The sequence below is a fragment of the Scardinius erythrophthalmus genome (genome assembly GCF_964197995.2).
Source record: "Scardinius erythrophthalmus genome assembly, chromosome: 10".
NCBI classification, from domain to species: Eukaryota; Metazoa; Chordata; class Actinopteri; order Cypriniformes; family Leuciscidae; genus Scardinius; species Scardinius erythrophthalmus.
The window spans coordinates 45,667,826-45,688,599 of NC_138230.1; the positions used below are offsets into that span (position 1 = coordinate 45,667,826).

The window sequence follows — 20,774 nt, forward strand, 5'->3', positions numbered from 1 at the left end:
ATATATATATATATATATATATATATATATATTATATATAATAAGTAATAGGCCTATTATTTATTAATACCGGGTTTTTACAATCTTAAAATCATTTGAATGGGCTCTCAGTGTCAGGCCTTTGTTCTTGAGCTCTAAGAGCTGACTTTTATTTAATACAAAAAATATTAGTGCCGCTTGTATTGTGAACTAAAACCATAACCAAATATCATAATTTTCAACACTGCCTCCATTCCAGGAGGAGTGACTCTGTGCGGTGGAATTTATCAGGCGTGATTTGATTGGCCCGTCGCTAATCCCTCGTCACAGCGAAATCACATTCCATTGGACATTCTCCCTGTCAGTCAGACTGTGTTTGCCCGCCCACCCGTGGCGCCGAATAAGGCAGAGTATGTGTGTGTGTGTGTGTCAGAAGCCCGGACGGCTCGCGCTCATCATCCCGCACTGGAGTCACGCGTGCTCGGCTGAGACATGACCAGAGTCCCGCAAACATGGAGCAGTTTAAAGCCTTCATTCCTGTTCTGTGGATATTATTGCTCAACAGAAACGAGGAGTCCCGTGCTGAGGAAGGTATGCATGATCTTTAGAATATGCATCATCTCTATAATATGCATCATCTTTATAACTGTTCAGATGCCAGGTGAATGTGTTCGTCCAGACGGAAAGTGTAACTCACTGCAGGTATGTGTGTGTGTGTGTGTGTGTGTGTGTGTGTGTGTGTGTGCGCGCGCGCGCTTTCATATTCCTGCCATGCAAAGTAAAGTTAATAAGCAGAAAAAGAAAGGACCGGTGTTTTGAATTATGAGAAATCAGATTCACAAGCTTGTGAAAGCAAGGAATCCGCTATAGGACGCTGTTGACGACAGGCTGCAACAATGTGTCGTTTAAGGGGAAACGTTACATGTTCATAGGCGAAATAATAAACGGTTGAAAATGATTGAACATGGTTACATTTATTCTCGCAGGATGCTTCTAAAACACTCAATTATGATTGCTTTGTATTAAAACAAAAATGTAAATATAAACACTTTAATATTATAATATGGAGATTAAAATGACAAGATGGAGAATCTTTTTTTGATAATCTTACTTTTTTGTGTCATTTTAAACTGTTCTCCTTTCTATGTATTGTCATTTTATGTTTTCATCTTTCTTTAAAATGACAAGATGGAGAATTATTATTTTTTTTATAATCTAAATGTTGATTTGTTTGTCATTTTAAGTTTTTCTTTATCTGTGTTGTCATTTTATGTTTCATTTTTCTTTGTCTTGTCATTTTAATCTTCTTACTGTAATACTAGAAAAGCAGGGTTGTGTTCTGGATTGAGAGTGTCTGTTCTCCTGAGTGACTGTGGGATTGTGGGATTGTTGGACCGTCGTGAAAAGCTTCATCAGTTTTGATGCATTAGCTCAGGTGAGGTCAACTGAGCGTCCTAATGAGTGGCATGAGAGGAGAGAACGGATAATAGTGGCGTCCCTTCAGGCTCAAGCCCAGCTGAACACACGCACGCACACACACACACACACACACACACACACACACACACACACACACACACACACACACACACACACACACACACACACACACACACACTGAACTCTGCCAGCCCTGTCCTCTGCTGGAATGCTGGTCGACTGGATTACAATCGTTGCCTTAATGAATGTTTTGACAGCGATTAATTGCAGTGAAAGCGATGTGTTCTGAAAGGCCTTGAATATGAAGGGTTTTCTGATTGAGCTGAATATGTTCTCACTGTACGAGAAGCTCTTTGTCCACGATTACGTCCCAGTCCTGCTGCGCCGCTTCTCTTTGTGTTCAGCATCTCTCTCTTCTCTCTCTTCTCTCTGTGTTCTGTCTTTGGCAGGAGGGATTCAGATCGGATGAAGCTCTTTGTTGTTCAGACTTCACCTAAAATTTTTAATTCGCCCTCATGTCATTTCCAAACTCACATGCTATATATAATATACATATACATATACACATGCATGCATGATATAATTGAATTGTTCAAATGTTTGGGGTCAGTCAATATGATTTGTTTTTCTTTCATTCAGCAAGAATGCATTAAATGGATCTATATTGGTCGTGACAAAAGAATTCTATTTCAAATAAATGCTGTTCTTTATTTTCTATTCATAAAAAAAAATCCTGCAAGACGAGTATGACGGTTTCCACAGAAATCTGAAGCAGCACAACTGTTTCCAACACTGATAATAATCATAAATGTTTCTTGATCATCAAATCCTCATATTAGAGTGATTTCTGAAGGATCATGTGACACTGAAGACTGGAGTAATGATGCTGAACATTCAGCTTTGATCACAGGAATAAATTACACTTTACTGTATATTCACATAGAAAATATTTCCCTGTTTTTACTGTATTTTTGATCAAATAAATGCAGCTTTGCTGAGCAGAAGAGACTCTTTCAGAAACATAAAATAATGGTATTGACCCCAAGCTAAACGGCAGCCGTTCTCTCCATCCGTTTCTCTCCTCACACACGTTTGGATCCCGTCACTCCCGACTCCTCATCCTAACACACCTTGGCGTCTCATTGTGGGCTTCTTTACTGCGGTTTAATGTCTTTCTGTGCGGGTCACACTGTTCCTGTGCCGATCAGCTCAGCCCATATGAGGACACTCAGGAGAGCTCTGTACGCCTGTCATCTCTGCGCTGGCTTCCATCAACTCGACCGGCACGCATCCGAGCTTCCCAACCTGTGGAAACTCTGACTCTGAAGGTGTAAAGCCATCAGTGTGTTTATCGATTCAAACAAAGACCAGTTTGCATGGAAATTCATACCTCTGCACTTCATAAAAGCATGTTTAATATAGTCTCATCTAGGGGTGTAACAATATATCGTGCCACAATATATAGCAATACTCAAATGCAACAATTGTGGATAGTTCACCCAAAATAAAAATGACTGTGTGAGGAAAAATTCAAAAAATGAGTGTCAGTACTATATATAATGTTGAATATAATGCAATGGGGGAATATTTGTTTGTCCTGATAATGCTAAATGTCTTGTTGCCAGTAAAAGTGTCCTACATTATTTTAAATATATCTAGTCAGTGACTGAGATCAAGCATATTCATCTACAATAATTCCGTATTTTCAGCGTCAGAATCATGAATGTGTTTATTCTGGTGTCTCTATTGTCCTGTGCTTTGGGTTTCCAGCACCAAGTCTAAGACTATTCATTTACACACACAATGAAATACCAAATTTAGCTTTTTTATTAACAGGTCATTACGTGTTAACCTTTTACCATATGTCTGGGAGTATGGCAATAATATCGTCTTGTGAGTCAGTATCGTGATATGTCTCATGACATCCCTAGTCTCAGTGATGACGGGTTTGAGTGTCCGAGATCTGTGCTGGCCGTGTCTTCACTCGCTGAAGCTGAGCGGGGAAGGTTAGAGAGATTTGTGAGGTTGGCAGGCGTAACGGGGACATTTAGTGGGCCGTTGTGAAGTGTGGACTCACAGTGAGCAAGAAAGTGAAACAGTGAACGATGGAGACAGGAGACGGCTGTGTCCGAAAGCAGAAATACTGACTCTGTAGGCGTTATATGGAGGTGGGAAGACGCGAGGCATTCCCGAATGTTTGCATAATAAAGCAATGATGTGGAGCGCACTATATAGGGAACGACTCGTGGATCATGGGAGACACAGCTAAAGTTGATTTCAGTGCAGCCGACGAGAGACGAATGTTGCAATGTTGTTAATTGGCATAAAAAACACTAGTCTGGTTTAAAATATTTTAAGCATTTAAGCAAGTTTTTTTGCTCATATGTAGGTTATTTTCTCTGAGCTTGTCATAATGCATTCTGGGTTCACATTCTTATTGAAGAGTACATTAAAATTGGTCAAAATGAAGTTTTTTCAATGCACAAGTAAGCTGTCTTCTGTGAATGTGCAGGACTTATGATATAAGTATACAACATGAAGAATAACAGAGCTAAATAAAAAAAGTATTTTTACGATTTGAATTATGATTACGATAATAAATTTAAATAAGTTACAGCTTGCAATATTAAGCAGTATAACAGACATGGTTTCAAGTATCTATACATCAACACAAGAACATGAAGGAATACCAGACAACTAGCCGGATATTTTAATCAAATCTGCAAATTTATTTGAAGATCTGAATTAGCCAGAGATCAGTTATCATAAAAGATCAAATCATCTCTGGTGTATGAAGAGCGGACACAGTTATTTTGACCAGGATTGTAGTAAGACCGTGATATTAAATACACCTTATTAATGATGTGAACTATATACAGGCGAACAGATAAACCAAGAGTACTGGAAAACCTTTATAAAGAAAGCGCGTAACCATTTAGCACGTTGCGTTCATATTCTGGGCTCATCTGCTCGTCTGTATATATGCATCATCAATAATGCTTTAGGACATTTTCACTTTGTGTTTTAGAAAGACCTGGTATTTTTAGTGATTGAAATATTGCTGTATATGGTTTTTCTGCTTTTGAGAGGCGATCTGAATATTTGTGTTTTGAAAGATTTGGAAAATTGACAGGCCTGTGCTGCAGTTCTGCAGATGTTTGGCCCTCCAGGACTCGAAACTATATGAATGGTCATGATTATCCATAATATCCGGTGTGGATGTCACTGGAGAATCTTTATATTCAGCATTACTTGAACTCTGGTATTATGCTTGATATGCTTCATTACATATTGACGGGTCCCATATGGAGTGTATCGGTGCGGATCGATGCGGTGTTGTTCTGGGATTCATCTTTATCCCGGTGAGGACAGGTTTCTGCTGGATCTGCGGGAATATCCCTGGAGACAGAGGCATTTCTGAGGCCGTTTTATGAAAATGATGGATGTTTTATTACCAGGAGAATATGAGTGTTTCTGGAATGCAATGCAGCTTCATTAAGGCCAAATAATAAAACATGCTTTCTTGGAAAGCGTCAGACAGAACGTGCTGTTTATGAACCTGACCTCTTGCTTTTGTTACATGTTCAACTTTCTTATGTTCCTGTTTCATTATGAAGAAGCTCCAGTTCTTCTCTATATCAGTGTCAGTGTTCCTGAACTCCTGAAACGCCTCCATTGTAGTCTTGAGTTTCTTCCGGGAACGAACACGTCACAATATTCCTCATTTAAATAATTAATGCGCAGCATAAAGGGGCGGGGCCTGGTTGAGTTAGTTAGCAGTGTGTTAAACTGGCGGTTATGGTAAGGGGCGGGACGTTTCCCAAACACACTCGAAGCTCTCGACCAATCACAACACACTGCTCCAGCTGACCAATCAGAGCACAGTGTGCTTTTCAGAAGGAGGGGCTTCATAGAGACAGGAAGCAAACAGAGCGTTACTGACAGACTGGGAAGACTGAGTTATCCGCGTACAGGTGACACCATTGGTAAAATGATCCCCATTCAAACTGATTTGCAAAAACGACTAAAAAAGCTGCATTCTGCTGCCAGGCCAGTAGATGGCGATGAAACACTATAGACTGAACATGTAATACGCATGTGCATGACGTCATCGTCTTCAGAGATTCACGTTTTTGTTGTTTACACTGAGAGCGTGTTCAAAAACTTGCACTCAGGGGCTGTTTACACGACACCGTTTTCAACAAAAAACGTAAGACTTTTTATGCGTTATGGCTGTTCGTTTACATGACAACAGCGTTTTGGGCGCCTGAAAACGCAAACTTTTGAAAACGGGTTTCAAATTGCAAGTTTTTGATCACGGTCTCCGTGTAAACGACAAAAACACGAATCTCTGAAGACGATGACGTCATGCACATGGGTATTACATGTTCAGTCTATAGTGTTTCATCGCCATCTACTGGCCTGGCAGCAGAATGCAGCGTTTTTAGTCGTTTTCGCAAATCCGTGTGAATGGGGATCATTTTAACAATGGTTTCATCTGTGCGGAAAACTCAAAGGAAAAACTTCTCTGTTTCAAGCATATCGTTGTCGTGTAAACATGCCCTTTGAAAACTGTTTCAAAAATGTGGGTTTTCAGGCACCCAAAACGGCATTGTTGTGTAAATGAACGGCCAAAAAGCGAAAAGTATTTTCGTTTTTAGTTAAAAGCGGTGTCGTGTAAACAGCCCCTTTATACGGGCTCTTTAAAGCACTCTAGACGAGCATTTCCAGACTGTTTGTTCTCACGTTTTCTTAATGTGGTTCAGTAGCTTGATTTGTAATCTAGATATTAGGGATGATGAAGAGGAAAGGTTGGCTCACACATGCAGATGTGGCCTTATGTAAGACTCCAGACCTTACGGCTCTTTTAAAGGTTTAATGAATACGACTAACGAGCATTTGTGAATAAATGTTGCCTTTTTCTGTCTGTGCAACTATTTTTGAGCTTCTTCATTTTCTGATGTAGAGATTTTAAAGCAGGACACACTTTTTTCGCATGGTCAACAAACTTTTCCCAGAGTTAAAGGAGAACTCCGGTCAATTTTAACATTGAGCTCATTTTTTTGTACATTTGGAGTGCTGTCAATACAGAGAACAACAACAAAAATCGGTGTTGCCTACACCGAGTTATTCTATTTTTAAAATTTGCACCCTGTTGACTTCAATGGGGCAAGTACTAAACCTGCTTTTAGGCTCTTAACATCCTTTAGGTGTCATTACAAGTGCACAGAAAATGTGAGTGATTCCTTCTGAGTGATCACGAGTGAATCTGACTGCAGTAGATGTGAAAGAAATGTATAAAAATGATGTTATTTAAGCCAGCGCAAATACCTTTGTTTACATCCTGTTTTCGGGTGAAGTCCAAAGTAGTCGATTGCCGAGTTCACGCGCGTGATAACATCATTTTTATACATTTCTCTCACATCTACTGCAGTCAGATTCACTCGTGTTCACTCAGAAGGAATCACTCACATTTTCTGTGCACTTGTAATGACACATCAAGGATGTTAAGAGGCTAAAAGCAGGTTTAGTACTTGCCCTATTAAAGTCAACATGGTGCAAATTTTTTTGTTCTCTGTATTGACAGCACTCCAAATGTACAAAAAAATGAGCTCAATGTTAAAATTGACCGGAGTTCTCCTTTAACTAGGGATGTTTTTATTGATTTATTGACATCATTTGTCCCGCCAGATCGGATCTAACGAAAGCTGATTGCTGACGTGAAGAGTTTGCATATGTTTTTCTGTTAAACTCATTTAGTATGGTGTTCGAAGTATTGATTGAATTATTTTTTGACAGTAAAAATTATGAAAATGGAACAGGTAGATTTTAATTTTAATTTTTTGGTTTCATTTAAATTAAGATACCACAGAATGCATAAAAAATCCCACATGTATAAAAATATAATTCTAAATCTAAAACACTAATAAAACAAGAATAAAGTTGTCTAATGTTTGTAAATTAGTTTATAGTTATGTTTTTTGGAGAAATATGTATTTCGTCACACCATATGACAGTTTCAGTTGTTAAAATTAAAAATAATAATGAATTATGAAATAATGTTGGTGCAATGCAGAAGTGTTCACCCCTGTTAAAATTAAGGCCGGTTTTAGCCTTCGGTTAATGATTTACTTTTACAATGATTTACATTAACCCCTGAATTTGCAGCACCAAAGTAATACAGTATGAAACAATATTTGTTTAGCACAGTGAGTTGTTTAGCAATAGACAAATCATAAAGTGCCTCAGTGCTTACCTCATTGAATATTCATGAGCTGTGTACACAAACCATCTCAAGCTGTGTTTAGTTTTGAGCATCTAAAGAAATTCAGAAAACCAAAAGAGATGTCAAACCAGTGTACTGGAGTGATGAAGAGATGGAATGATTTAGAAGATTTAAGATATTTGGATATTCCCACAAACTTCAGCGTGCTGTAAGTTCTCCAATCAATGCTTTAACCTCATGAATATTCAAAAAAGATAACCCACGATTACCAGAACCTAGGTAATTTCAAGTTTGTCACAGTACATCAGTGTTTCACTGTTGCTTATGTGGTTGTTTTATTGGAGGTAATGCATTTCTGATGTCAAGAAAATCTTTCTGTCGATACATCAGTGGTGGACTCGGTCCCAAAGCTCATAACAAAAGCCACGGGCCACATCTACTTAAAGTCCCCCTGTAGTCAATCATTTTATCCCTTAACCCATCTTTGATCACCAAAATGATATATTTAAAAGTTTTTTCCTGTGAAATAAATGTCTTCATGCCTCAAAATAGCTTGAATGTAACTCGACACCCTTGCCTCATTTAGTATACGCGGTTCTATGAATATGCAAATGAGCCCCGCCTCCACTCACTCACTCAGCTCAGAGATCCACTGGTTGACGATCACACGTTGATCTGATTGGTTACAAGGTAGTTTGTGACGTCAGAAACACCAGCGATTTCAAAGCGTGTTTTTGAGACTGTCTTTGGTTCACTGCAGTTTTAAAGAGGAAATACTCAGCAATGCTGTCGACTTATGAATTTACACATGCTTTGTCTTAAAGCATATTAAAAACTCCACATATTCACATAAACAGGCTGGATTTTCACCACAGGGGGACCTTAAACTTTAATGTTGCGTTCAACATCCTCACAGCACTGTCACTTGACTTCAAGGGTTTTATATGTGAATATGTTGATATGTAGAGTGGATTGTAAGAACCATTGAGGGATTTTCTCCCAGCGTGACACACACTCGGCAACAGCGTCGTTTGGCCCCCTCAGTCCCTCAGATCCCCGTGAAGGTGATGTGCAAAACCCCATTAATCTTTTGAAGAGGCACTTGACCTTTGAAACTCATTAAGCGTTGCACCCGCACAGATGCCGGATATGAGCCGGATATGAGCCGTGTCCTTCTCCCTCTTTATCAGCGCGAGACGGGAACATGTTCTCTCTGCTTTCCTCACTGGTGGAGGCTTTGGCCAGTGACCTGGAAAATCACCCGACCTTTTAATGCGTGGTTTCTCGCTGATGAATAAATTCATAAATTGTATGGTCTGGCATGAAGGCTTTACTGAGCCTCCCCAGAGCCGTGGGTTTAGGAAAACATTCGTTCTGGGATTGCTCTCGCTCCCGGTGCTGGGAAAACCGTCTGTGTCGAGTTAAAGTGTCGAGTTAAAGTGTCGAGTTAAAGTTTAGAGTTAAAGGTAGAGTTAAAGTTTAGAGTTAAAGGTAGAGTTAAAGTTTAGAGTTAAAGGTAGAGTTAAAGTTTAGAGTTAAAGGTAGAGTTAAAGTTTAGAGTTAAAGGTAGAGTTAAAGTTTAGAGTTAAAGTTTAGAGTTAAAGGTAGAGTTAAAGGTAGAGTTAAAGGTAGAGTTAAAGGTAGAGTTAAAGGTAGAGTTAAAGGTAGAGTTAAAGGTAGAGTTAAAGGTAGAGTTAAAGGTAGAGTTAAAGGTAGAGTTAAAGGTAGAGTTAAAGTTTAGAGTTAAAGGTAGAGTTAAAGGTAGAGTTAAAGGTAGAGTTAAAGGTAGAGTTAAAGGTAGAGTTAAAGGTAGAGTTAAAGGTAGAGTTAAAGGTAGAGTTAAAGGTAGAGTTAAAGTTTAGAGTTAAAGGTAGAGTTAAAGGTAGAGTTAAAGTTTAGAGTTAAAGGTAGAGTTAAAGTTTAGAGTTAAAGGTAGAGTTAAAGTTTAGAGTTAAAGGTAGAGTTAAAGGTAGAGTTAAAGGTAGAGTTAAAGTTTAGAGTTAAAGGTAGAGTTAAAGTTTAGAGTTAAAGGTAGAGTTAAAGGTAGAGTTAAAGGTAGAGTTAAAGGTAGAGTTAAAGGTAGAGTTAAAGTTTAGAGTTAAAGGTAGAGTTAAAGGTAGAGTTAAAGGTAGAGTTAAAGTTTAGAGTTAAAGGTAGAGTTAAAGGTAGAGTTAAAGGTAGAGTTAAAGGTAGAGTTAAAGGTAGAGTTAAAGTTTAGAGTTAAAGTTTAGAGTTAAAGTTTAGAGTTAAAGGTAGAGTTAAAGGTAGAGTTAAAGGTAGAGTTAAAGGTAGAGTTAAAGGAGTTGGGATGATGGGTCAGTTGATGGTTGCAGGTTGGAGATGTGGTGTAGTGGTTTAGAGTTGTGCTGCTCATTTGAGAGACTTGATGAAGGATCTGCAAAAATAAATTTTTAGTTTAAAACAAACAAACAAACAAGAAGCAACAACAAGCAACTAACACGTGAAGCAAAATTCTATTGGTGTTATTTAGTGTTATTTTAGTATTATTCATATAATTGTATTTTTTATATTTTCTGTTTTTATTTTAAGTTATGTGCTAGTGTAATTTTATGCTTTCATATTTTTTTAGTTTTTATTATTTTTTAGTTTTTAATTTTAGTTGTATTCATTTTAATACTTTAACTGTTTGTTTGTTTTTTCGAACTGTTATTCATGTTTTATTTTTTCAGCTTTATTTCAATTAAAAAACAGTTTTCAATAGTTAACAGTAACAACACTGCTTATCAACTAGTTTAATGGACGAATAGTCAACTCGTTGACCAGTATACCATCTCATCTCTGATGTGTAAATTCATAAATTCGTTTTGATTTGTTGTTTTGTAATCGAGTGAAGTCACCTTTATATTTAAAGCACCAGATTCAATAGAAATTCTCAAAGCAGCTTCACCGTAATAAACAGGAAAAGTAACATAACTTCATTAAATGTCTGATCTTGTTTTCTCTCCATCATTTCCTGCCATCTTACAGTAAAAAGTGGCAAAAAGGCCAACATAAAAAATAATGCAAGTAATGTAGGTCTAAATGTAGGAGTATTTCAGAGCTTGAGTGTAAATGCACGCCTGTATGTCGCTGTTTGTGTCCTGAAATCCCACAAGCAAATGAGCCGGAGCTGTGGCTGAATCTGTGCGGCTCAGTCGCAATCAGTGTGTGAAGTGTGTGTGTGTGTGTTTGCTCTGATTGCAATCAAAACAACCGAGTGTGGTCTGCTTTCACAGTACAAGAGTGTGTGTGTGTGTGTGTGTGTGTGTGTGTGTGAGCTTTGCTCTAAACTGTTAACCTCAGTTTTAAGACTTTGAGCATATATTGTTCAGCTTGAAAGAGAGAATTTGCCTGATTCTTTTTATGGCGGAGCGTTTCTGTAATATCACAACTGGTGCTTCATCTGGAGACGTATAAATCCTGGCACGCTTGGAATGGATACGCTATCGAGATAACAGCTTGATTTATCGGCTCTTTACTCTTGTTAAGATGCGCAGACGTGCTCTGTGATTGCTTTTTCAGTGTTTCGACGGCTTCAGGTTCTCAGTGTTTATTACTGGACTGTGGAGGTTTGGACGTAGAGCTGCAACAGCTAATCGATTGATTTGATCATGAAAATGGCTGACAATGAATGTCATTATAAATGATTTATCTGTGCTCTTTTGTTGTAATGTTTTATACTTGGAATAATGTACATGCCATGCATTTACTTTGTTGTTACGCTGCTTTTCTGATTATGATTGGTCATGTGACATGAAACATGGCGTTTGTCGTGGACATCATTACTCCAGTCTTTAGTGTCACATGATCCTTCAGAAATCACTCTAATATGATGATTTGATGCTCAACAAACATTTATGATTATTATCAGTGTTGAAAACAGTTGTGCTGCTGCTTCAGATTGCGTTTTCAGGATTCTTTAAAGAATAGAAAGTTCAAAAGAACAGCACTTATTTGTAAGTGTAAAAGTCAATATTGATCAATTTATTGCATCTTTCCTGAATAAAAGTATTCCAAAAAGACAACGAAAACTAGACCCACAAACGTTTGAATGGGAGAGTGATAAAGTCTGATAACGTGGCTTGTTGTCTGATTAATCACAGTACTGACAGGTTATCAGAATAGTTGCAGTAAATAGCGCTTCTTGAATGATGAAGCTCGATTTAGCAGAATGTCAAAGCTGAGTTTTTCAGGAGGAGGACGAATATCCCTGGTCTTCATTTACTCACATTATATAGAAAAATAATATGAGTTTGGAAAAAAAAGAGTGAGTAAAAGATGGAAAATTTAGGTCTTGGGTGAATGATCGCAGTGTGTGTGTGTGTGTGTGTGTGTGTGTGTGTGTGTGTGGTGATGTAATATGGTCAGATGGTCAGTTGGTCTCCAGATGGAGGCTCACCGGAAGTGCCAGTTCTTCTCTATCCTCTCTTGAGTCTGTGTACGTGTACACACACACACACACACACACACACTCAAGTTAATGGCTGCGTGTGTGTGTGTTTGACAGTGTCACCCTTTATTTCTCCTTGTCTCTGAGGTAATTGTAGATTACTTTAGCACTCCTTGAAGGTCAGATCAAGGACAATTTAGCAGACAGAGTCTAAATGAGAAGAAATAGGATTCACCTGGCTGTGTGTGTGTGTGTGTGTGTGTGTGTCCATTCATTTCCACAGAACTCTTTCAGTCTCTCTCTCTCTCTCTCTCTCTCTCTCTCTCTCTCTCTCTCTCTCTCTCTCTCTCACTACTGAAACACAACAGTACATGTGAGTCTTCTGAAGCCTTACGATAACTTAATAGACTGAACTGAAACTTATGCTGAAAGTCTCCTCAGATCTCATTCTATTCAATTATTATCACATCGACTGCTGCACCTGTAGTATATACTTATAAATCCTGCTGTTTTCTTGATGTTTTCTTACATAAGCAACTTTTGTTAAAAAGTACATACCTACTAGCCTTTGAACGGCGGTGTCTATTACTCCTCAAGTAGCAAAGGTGCAAATCAATGTAACGAATGCCGACCTGAAGGCAGAACATAACAGTGAATTCTTTAGTAGAAAGATGTTGGGAATTATTGGTTACTTTGTATTAGGGAATATTTGTAATGGTGCAATAGAGAATTATTTGAGTATGCGTGTTTTACGCTTAATAAAACCCGAATCTCCCAAATCCTCCAATACATCTGAAACAAAGCCCATCTAATGTACATTTACATTTAGTCATTTAGCAGACGCCTTTGTCCAAAGCGACTAAAGCAAGGACTAATGTCATTGCACAAATAAGAGTATAGCAGATGTATATTTTTACTATGACAGTATACTGGTGCATTACTCCGCAATCCCTGCAGTGAATCCCAAACTAAGAAGATGTGTTGAGAATAATCAGTGATATTTGTTAAAGCAAGCATCACTTTTATGATTGATATTTTTTCTTAAATAAACCATGTTATGCCCTTGATGTTTTCAGGCTCTACTAGAACAGGTTTTCCTGCTTGAATGTTGATTATTCTCCTCATATTCTCCATTGTTGCGGCTCCTCTCTTCCCAGTCTGTCAGTAACGCTCTGTTTACTTCCTGTCTCTATGAAGCCCCTCCTTCTGAAAAGCACACTGTGCTCTGATTGGTCGGCTGGAGCAGTGTGTTGTGATTGGTCGAGCGCTTCGAGTGTGTTTGGGAAATGTCCCGCCCCTTACCATAACCGCCAGTTTAACACACTACTAACTAACTCAACCAGGCCCCGCCCCTTTATTCTGCGTATGTATTATTATAATGAGGATTATAATGAGGAATATTGTGACGTGTTCGTTCCCGGAAGAAAGACAAAACACTGACACTGATATAGAGAAGAACTGGAGCTTTGCAGAGATTTTTCATGATCAAACAGCAACATTACACACTAAAGACAGATGAAGTGAATAATGCCTTGTATTTTCCAGCTGGAAATCCCAACTTATTTTTCCCCCAACTTTGCATCCTAGAAATTAACTAGCAACACACTCTTAACCACCCAGAACACCCAATAGCAGCTGCTCAGCAATGCCTCGTAAACCACTGCCAACATCTTAGCAAATTCATAGAACTTATTTTTAACAACACACTAGCGGCGTCTTTTGCTCAGACACGACTTGTTCTTCAGAAATTCTAGTGTCATTATGTAACTTCACTTAGTGATGTTTTTACAGTATGTACATGTGCCTTTAGCTTCATTGACACAGTCTTCTGATCGTACATGCAGCTTCGCTCTGTTAGCCGGTCGAGAGAGTGCAGATGTGATGAAAAATTCAGAGCTGTTCTGTGGGCTGTGCAAGCTTGAGGATCCTGTTAAATAGTGTAGCGGTTTAAAGCCGGAGAGCTGCAAGATTGATCGTTAAAAGATGCTGATCTCGGATCAAACACCCATGCAATCTTATTCCTAAATAACAATGATTTGGCTCTGTCTATTAAACATTTTTCAAGGACGATCACAGCGACTCAGATCTGTGTTCAGAGAGATCAGATGTCATGAAACAGCTTCACAAACAGTCTTTTCAATCACATAGTATCATTATTTCTGTCTTGCAATCATTCAAATGATCACAGAAGTACTGGGTTAAAAGTAGAGGTGGGCATAGATTAATTTTTTTAATCTAGATTAATCTAGATTAAAATGGCTCATTTGAATTCTGCCGAAGGCATTCAGAATATGTGTGCTACCCAAATAATGACTATAAAAGTAAGTCTTTGAGAACGGGTTTCTCAAACTAGGTGGCGCATTAGACCAGGGGCTCATCTCCTGTTTCCAAAATGCATCACAAACTGCTTGAGAAAGCTGTTCTACTCATAGACTGTAATAGGTTACTACTGTACTGTTACCGTCCGTAGGCAACATTAGGTAGGCCTATGTTATTATCAACTACTATAGGCTATCAATTAGGGATGGGCGATATGGCCTAAAATCCATATTGTGATATACATTGCAGCCTCTTGCGATAATGATATTATAATAAAACCATTTCAGAACAGGTTACACAGACCCTGCTAAACAACTGCTAAATGTTTTTTTTTTTTTAAAGGGTGCATGTAGTTTTGAGAACATATATTGTGCAAAATTGTAAGAATACAACATAATTTTGCAGATAAATAAAATTTAAGTACACTAGCTGCAGAGACTTAAGTAGGTCTAATGTTTATTATGGCTTGGAGCTTATGAAACCCCAAATTTAAAATTAGAATATTCTAACTGATGTCTTTTCAGTTAAAAAGAAACACAACAACGATTCTTTAAATCGGGCGCAGACAGAGATTATGTTCTACACCACTCAGATATATTGGGAATAATACGCGCGCGCTGGTATTCAGTGATATGTTTCATTTTGAATTTGAGGTGGTAGAACGGATTAGTCGTGTGTTAACTTACCGAACTGTTACACCACACAGTCTACGTCGGACGGCTTAAATCCGAACCAAGTCCAAATAATGGATGTTGCACGGATCTTTTACACCAGCTTTAACTTTCAGCCGTGTTTACTTAAGATGACGACGAATATGATGCGTTGCAGCCGGGTGTACCTCGCGGCCGCGGGTAGATTGCGTCATCATAGCTTGTGTAGCTTGAGCCAGCTCCCAACCCAACTTGGAGAATAGATTAACGACGATATTTTTTTTATCAAGCGATAAACGCCGATAACGGCCCACCACTAGTTAAAAGTTTATAATTCAGATATAAACACTGATATCTACAGTAGCGATCAAAATAGAATAAATCACCTTTTGAAAGTAAGGACGCTTCAAAAAAGATTTTATCACCTATCACCAGTAGGTGGCGACAAGAGACTGTTAAAAAATGTATTTGTCATTGAATCATTAAATACTGGTTCTTCATCCAGTAATGAAACAAGTGAAGTCTTTATGAGTGAGTCATTGAATCATTCACTCAACCTGATTAAGAATAAATAAAATAAATAACAAAGAAAATTTATGTTTGTTGAATAGACTGCAGCAATTAACATTTTCCCTAAGGCTAGCATGTATTTTCAATTGGAGCGTCACATATTTAGAAACGTTGACTTTCACATTGAGAGCTTGCTGTTGTTTTTCCGGACGCAAAGGGCTGAAAAATGTTCAACTTTGTGTAAAACGCAGCGCTCATCACTGTCACTTTGTACATCCAATCACAGTGGAGGAGGGGCGGGACAAACACAACACCGACCAATCGCCACATTCTGCTTGTGCGACGGCAACAGACGACAACTAGCACACCAACTAAATAATTTAAACAAGAGCCAAAGCAAACACTTCACATTGTTTTGGCATTTTCATAATCAGAAACAACAACTACCTTTGAAATCAGAGACTAGTAACACTTATATGATATTCTGTGTCATAGTGACTAAAGCGTCTCAACCGAGTATAAAAAGATGGACTGTCCCATTTCTTCATGGTGATTTCTGAATCTGACACGAACGTGTGAAGACTCTGCTTAGTGCCACGCCACTTTTTGACATTCCAAACTTGTCCGAGCTGTCGTGTTCAAATGCCTCCATCTGCGGGCCGGCTGCTCCAAAACTAGCAGCGCACCATTTGCATTTTAATTTGCATTCAATCACGGCTGTGCGAGTGTGTGTTTATGTGTGTGTTTGCATTTATGGGGTCTTCTGAAAATTGCCTGGTGTTTTTCTGTTTTCCTCCTTTTTATTATAGAAGCTCTATGAACCTTAAATTTTAATCTGTCCATTCAGGGTGAATGTAGATGAGACCCTACTATCTTTTTTTTTATAAACTCACAGTCTGTGTCTTTCTTTCTCTTTCTATACACAGATTTCATTAGCGATGAGATCCTGGACAGCAGTTCAGCAGAATTTATTATTTTATTTCTAACACCCACTCACACTAACAGATTTAACATGTTTTCCTTGATTACTATACTAACACACAAAATATGATTTTGTTGGCCTGAAATCTAAAACCATTACTACAGTATAGTGCTCAAAACACACAGTGTCTACATGAAGCACAAATTTAGATGGTTCAATAGTTTATCATTATTTGTATACTTGCATAGCATTTAGTAATAATTTGAATTGGCGTTATTTATTTTTATTTTTAGTAATCTAGTAAACAAAACAAAACCACAGTCAGAAGTTATCAATTATTTGAGCTTTTTATGATTTTTTTAATGAAAAAATAAAACTCTTACTCCTCACCAACCAGGCCGGTCTGTCCTAATCGGGACTAGGTGAGACATTCATCTCTTTAATATTCTGAAAGAAAGAACCTCACAATTTCCAGAACTTATTTGAACACTTCTTGAGGGAAAGTCTAAACTAAAATACACATTTTTCTACTTCATTTACTCACCAGAATATTTTGTGTCATACAGATAAGAGTAATACATCATTCCAAACTGTAAAGGACTATTTTATTTGTGTACACTCACAATAACAACAAAATCGTGCTTTTATAAAATAAAGACCAAGCTTTCTTCCATCTCAATCTCCTTGACCTGCAGCCCTCACATTAATGAACCGAAACTCAGCGATTATCCTCACAGACATGGGAAACATACCTATCGAAAGCTTGAAATGTACTTTTAAACGAACCAATTCGAAAAGAAAACAAATACTCTCTGCTAATTTAATGCGTATGAAAGGTGAGTTTCTCTCTATAGACGTGTTCACTACTGCGAGATCTCTACAGCCGACACTGACTCAGAAAACACATGATTATATAATAATTTAAATGTCTCCTTGCTATTTTTATAACACATTCATAATCATTACTTTTGCCAGTGCTTTAGGGCAAGCTTTATGAGCGTGGAATAGGCATATTTTCAGCCCCCCGCATATTTAAGTAATTCAATTGACATAAATGTCGAGAGTAGTCGACTAATGGCATAAATTAATGACTACTTGTCGACTACAAAAATCTTTAGTTGGGGGCCGAAAAACACTAGTTTATTAAATAATTCAAATGTCTCCTTGCTATTTTTTCCAACACATTCATAATCATTACTTTTGCCAGTGCTTTACGGCAAGCTTTGAGTGCACTTGAGCACGGAATAGGCATATATATATTTAGCCCCCCCCATATTTAAGTAATTAAATTGAATATAAATGTCGACATTAGTCAACTAAGGGCTTAAACAAACGACTAGAGAAATCTTTAGTTGGGGTTAGCGCTAATATTCCCTCTTCCCAGTCTGTCGTATCACACGTCCTGACTCTCTTCTCTTTATTCAGCTCTTAAGGCTGTAGTCGTAAGGAGACCGCTGGGCTTCAGACTCGCGGGATGATTGGCAGAGGAGAAATGGAGAGAGAGACCCTCTCCCTGAGCCGTGATTAAAGTCCCTGAGATCTGTCCATTAGTGCACGGCTTCTTCAGAAAATGTGTGGGCTGCTGGATATTGGGGTGCCACAGGAACCGAGGTTAAGACCTTTTCCTTTTCACTTTATGTGATGCCTGTCACATTTTTCATTTCAGCCTCCTAAATGGTTTCGCCTTCCTCTTTCCCTCCAACCTGAGATTTAAATGTGAGCAATCTTTCCGTTCCTCCACACTAAATAAGAAGGTTGAAATGACCCTCTCCGTGGCTAAAATACTCATCAAAAGCACAACCTTTTAACAGCGTTGAGTGTTGAATGGGTATCTTAGGATATATGTCCCATGCCATCGTTGATTAACGTTTTCTCTGAGGTAAACAAGTTTGGCAGATAATTTCCTCACCACTATAAAATGCGTTAGTTGGGAAACCATTTATGGGACATTACTGGTGAAAAGCTCCTTCATTATATCTAGTGAAGAACTGCAATGTTCTGGACACTTTCTGCTTCCCTCATGTGCCTCATGTGGTTTTGATTGGAAGCACTCGCTTCGATGAGCTTGAAATTGATGCGAGGTCTTCCAGCGATGACCTTTTCTTTGCCAAAAGCGAGAGTCAATACAACACATCTGGGGAAGTCAGTGAACTTTGACCTGGTTGAGGCTAAAAAATCAAACAAGCATTTTGATGTCAAGCTTTAGTTAAATGATTAGCATGGAGATTCATCAACACTAACATCACAAAGGCTAAAATCACATACTCAGAGTAGGTTCTTACTTTGAATAAATAGCCTACTTTGTGTTTTGCGTATGTTCTATACAGTATGAATGTGTAGTATGGATGCAAATCGTCATGCTGTCATTATCATGTGACCTTTCAGCGTCAGTAGCGTCACTTCATGCCATTCGCATCTCTTATATGCACTTCAAGATCTCACTGGAAGGAATCTTTCTGCCTACTGTTTTATAGATACTGTGAAATTGGACATACTACTCTTTACACATATAATATAGCTGGATCAACAGGCCTGTGGAAAGAGCCAATAAGGACCGTCTGATTCAATCCTGAAGGAAGCCATTCTGCATGTGATTTGCATAATTAGTGGGAACCCCCCCACCCCCTTTTTTTTTTGAAATGAGGATTTTGTGAATTAATATTATGTTCAAATGATCTACTTCACAGATAAGTAAATAAGCAATCATGGAATAAATGAATCGAGACGGGCGAGCGATGAGATCTGACAGTTGTACAAATGATAATTAAAAGCCTGACTTAGATGGAGAAGATGGAGAAAGAGATGGGCTACAGGGAAAACCCCTATATATATATACTGTAAGTGAGCAAATGAACCCAGAATATAAACCCAACGCGCAGTTTTTCTGTAAGCATTTTTCCATAGAAAACCCTAATGGAGAAACCCTGTTGCTTTCATGCTCTGTGTTCATCAACTCGTCTGTGTAGTTTGCATCATTATTAAGGTGTGAATTTGGTCTTTTAATAACACTCTTTTTAATATCACCGTCATCCACAAAAATACTGAGAGGCCGGGCGACTTTTCCAGTCAATCATGACTACTGGATTTGGAATTTTTAATCAATTTTTTCTTACTCACTATTTCTACTCGATAATATATTTTTAAGCTTGGCAAAACAAGATTTTTTTTCATATAAAAGTATCTGGCATTTTTAAAATTTTATTAATTTACATGACCTTTCCAGGTCTAGAAATCATACTTTTAAAATGAAGCCACCTCATATATCCAGATTTTCCAAATCCTGGTTCTTTTTGAGAACATTTGTTGAGGGGGTGACTTAAAATCTAAAATATCTTGATTTTTCGTAGGTTTAGCTGATTTTAAAGCTTGTTTTGTCTTATTCTAGGTCATCTTGAGGTTGAGAACCACTGTTGTAGACTGATATATCTCGCTGTCTTCAGTCTGCAGTGAACACAAGGTTTCTGTCATCCCTCCATCCATCCATCTTTCCTCAGTTTAACAGGCACAGACCTGTTATTCTAACTTATCGACTCGCCTGGCCGTATTCTTTCGCAAGCGCCCGTTGTTCTGCGTATTGATTGATCAGCTGTCGGGAATATGGATTTCTGCGGCTCGTGATGTGCCGTATTGATGGATGGACGTTCTCTCGCGACCCCAGACCTTTCTGTCTCTCTCTATCTTTCTCTCTCACACACACCTTTTGACTTGCCTTCATTCATCAATAGGATGGAGATCAATGTCTGTAGTAATAATGGAAAGACGGAGCGGGAAGAGAGCTGGAGGAAGAGAGTCTCGGGACTGATAGATTGATATATGATATGATATGATATGATATGATATGATATGATATGATATGATATGATATGATATGATATGATATGATATGATATGATATGATATGATGAGAGGGGTGGATGGATGTGATTTGAAAGAGTTTGGTCAACGTTCTTTTTTTTTTAATTAATTTCTATTTCACTTACATTTTTTATTTTGTATCTCAAGTTTTATTTCATTTTATTATATTTTTTTAAATTTAATTTATTCCTGTGACGTAAAGCTGAATATTCAGCTGAAATTACTCAGGAATCTTTACACAATCAGAAGTTCAAAAGTTATGTAAAAGATTTTTGGTGAATTTATTGAATAATAAAAGTATGCATTTCTTTTCAAGAAGTTAAAACTACTTTTTTAAATACAATTTTGATCTCATAAATGCAGGTTTGGAGAGCAAAAGAGACTTCTTTAAATTAAAAGGCATTAAATATTTGTACAGATCCCATACTTTTGAACACTTTAAATATGAACTTTTTTTAAATATATTTCTTTATATTATATCTA

General features: G+C 37.9%; 1 protein-coding gene across 1 annotated transcript in view; it reads left to right on the plus strand.

The window, feature by feature from the left end:
* The first annotated feature begins 387 nt into the window (after positions 1 to 387).
* Positions 388 to 20,774, plus strand: part of epha10 (EPH receptor A10) — a 163,189-nt gene continuing 142,802 nt past the window's right edge. The window contains exon 1 of the mRNA XM_081377482.1: positions 388 to 570. Within this exon, the coding sequence (XP_081233608.1) occupies positions 492 to 570 (79 nt within the window). The 5' untranslated portion in view covers positions 388 to 491. The remainder of the gene's footprint in view (positions 571 to 20,774) is intronic.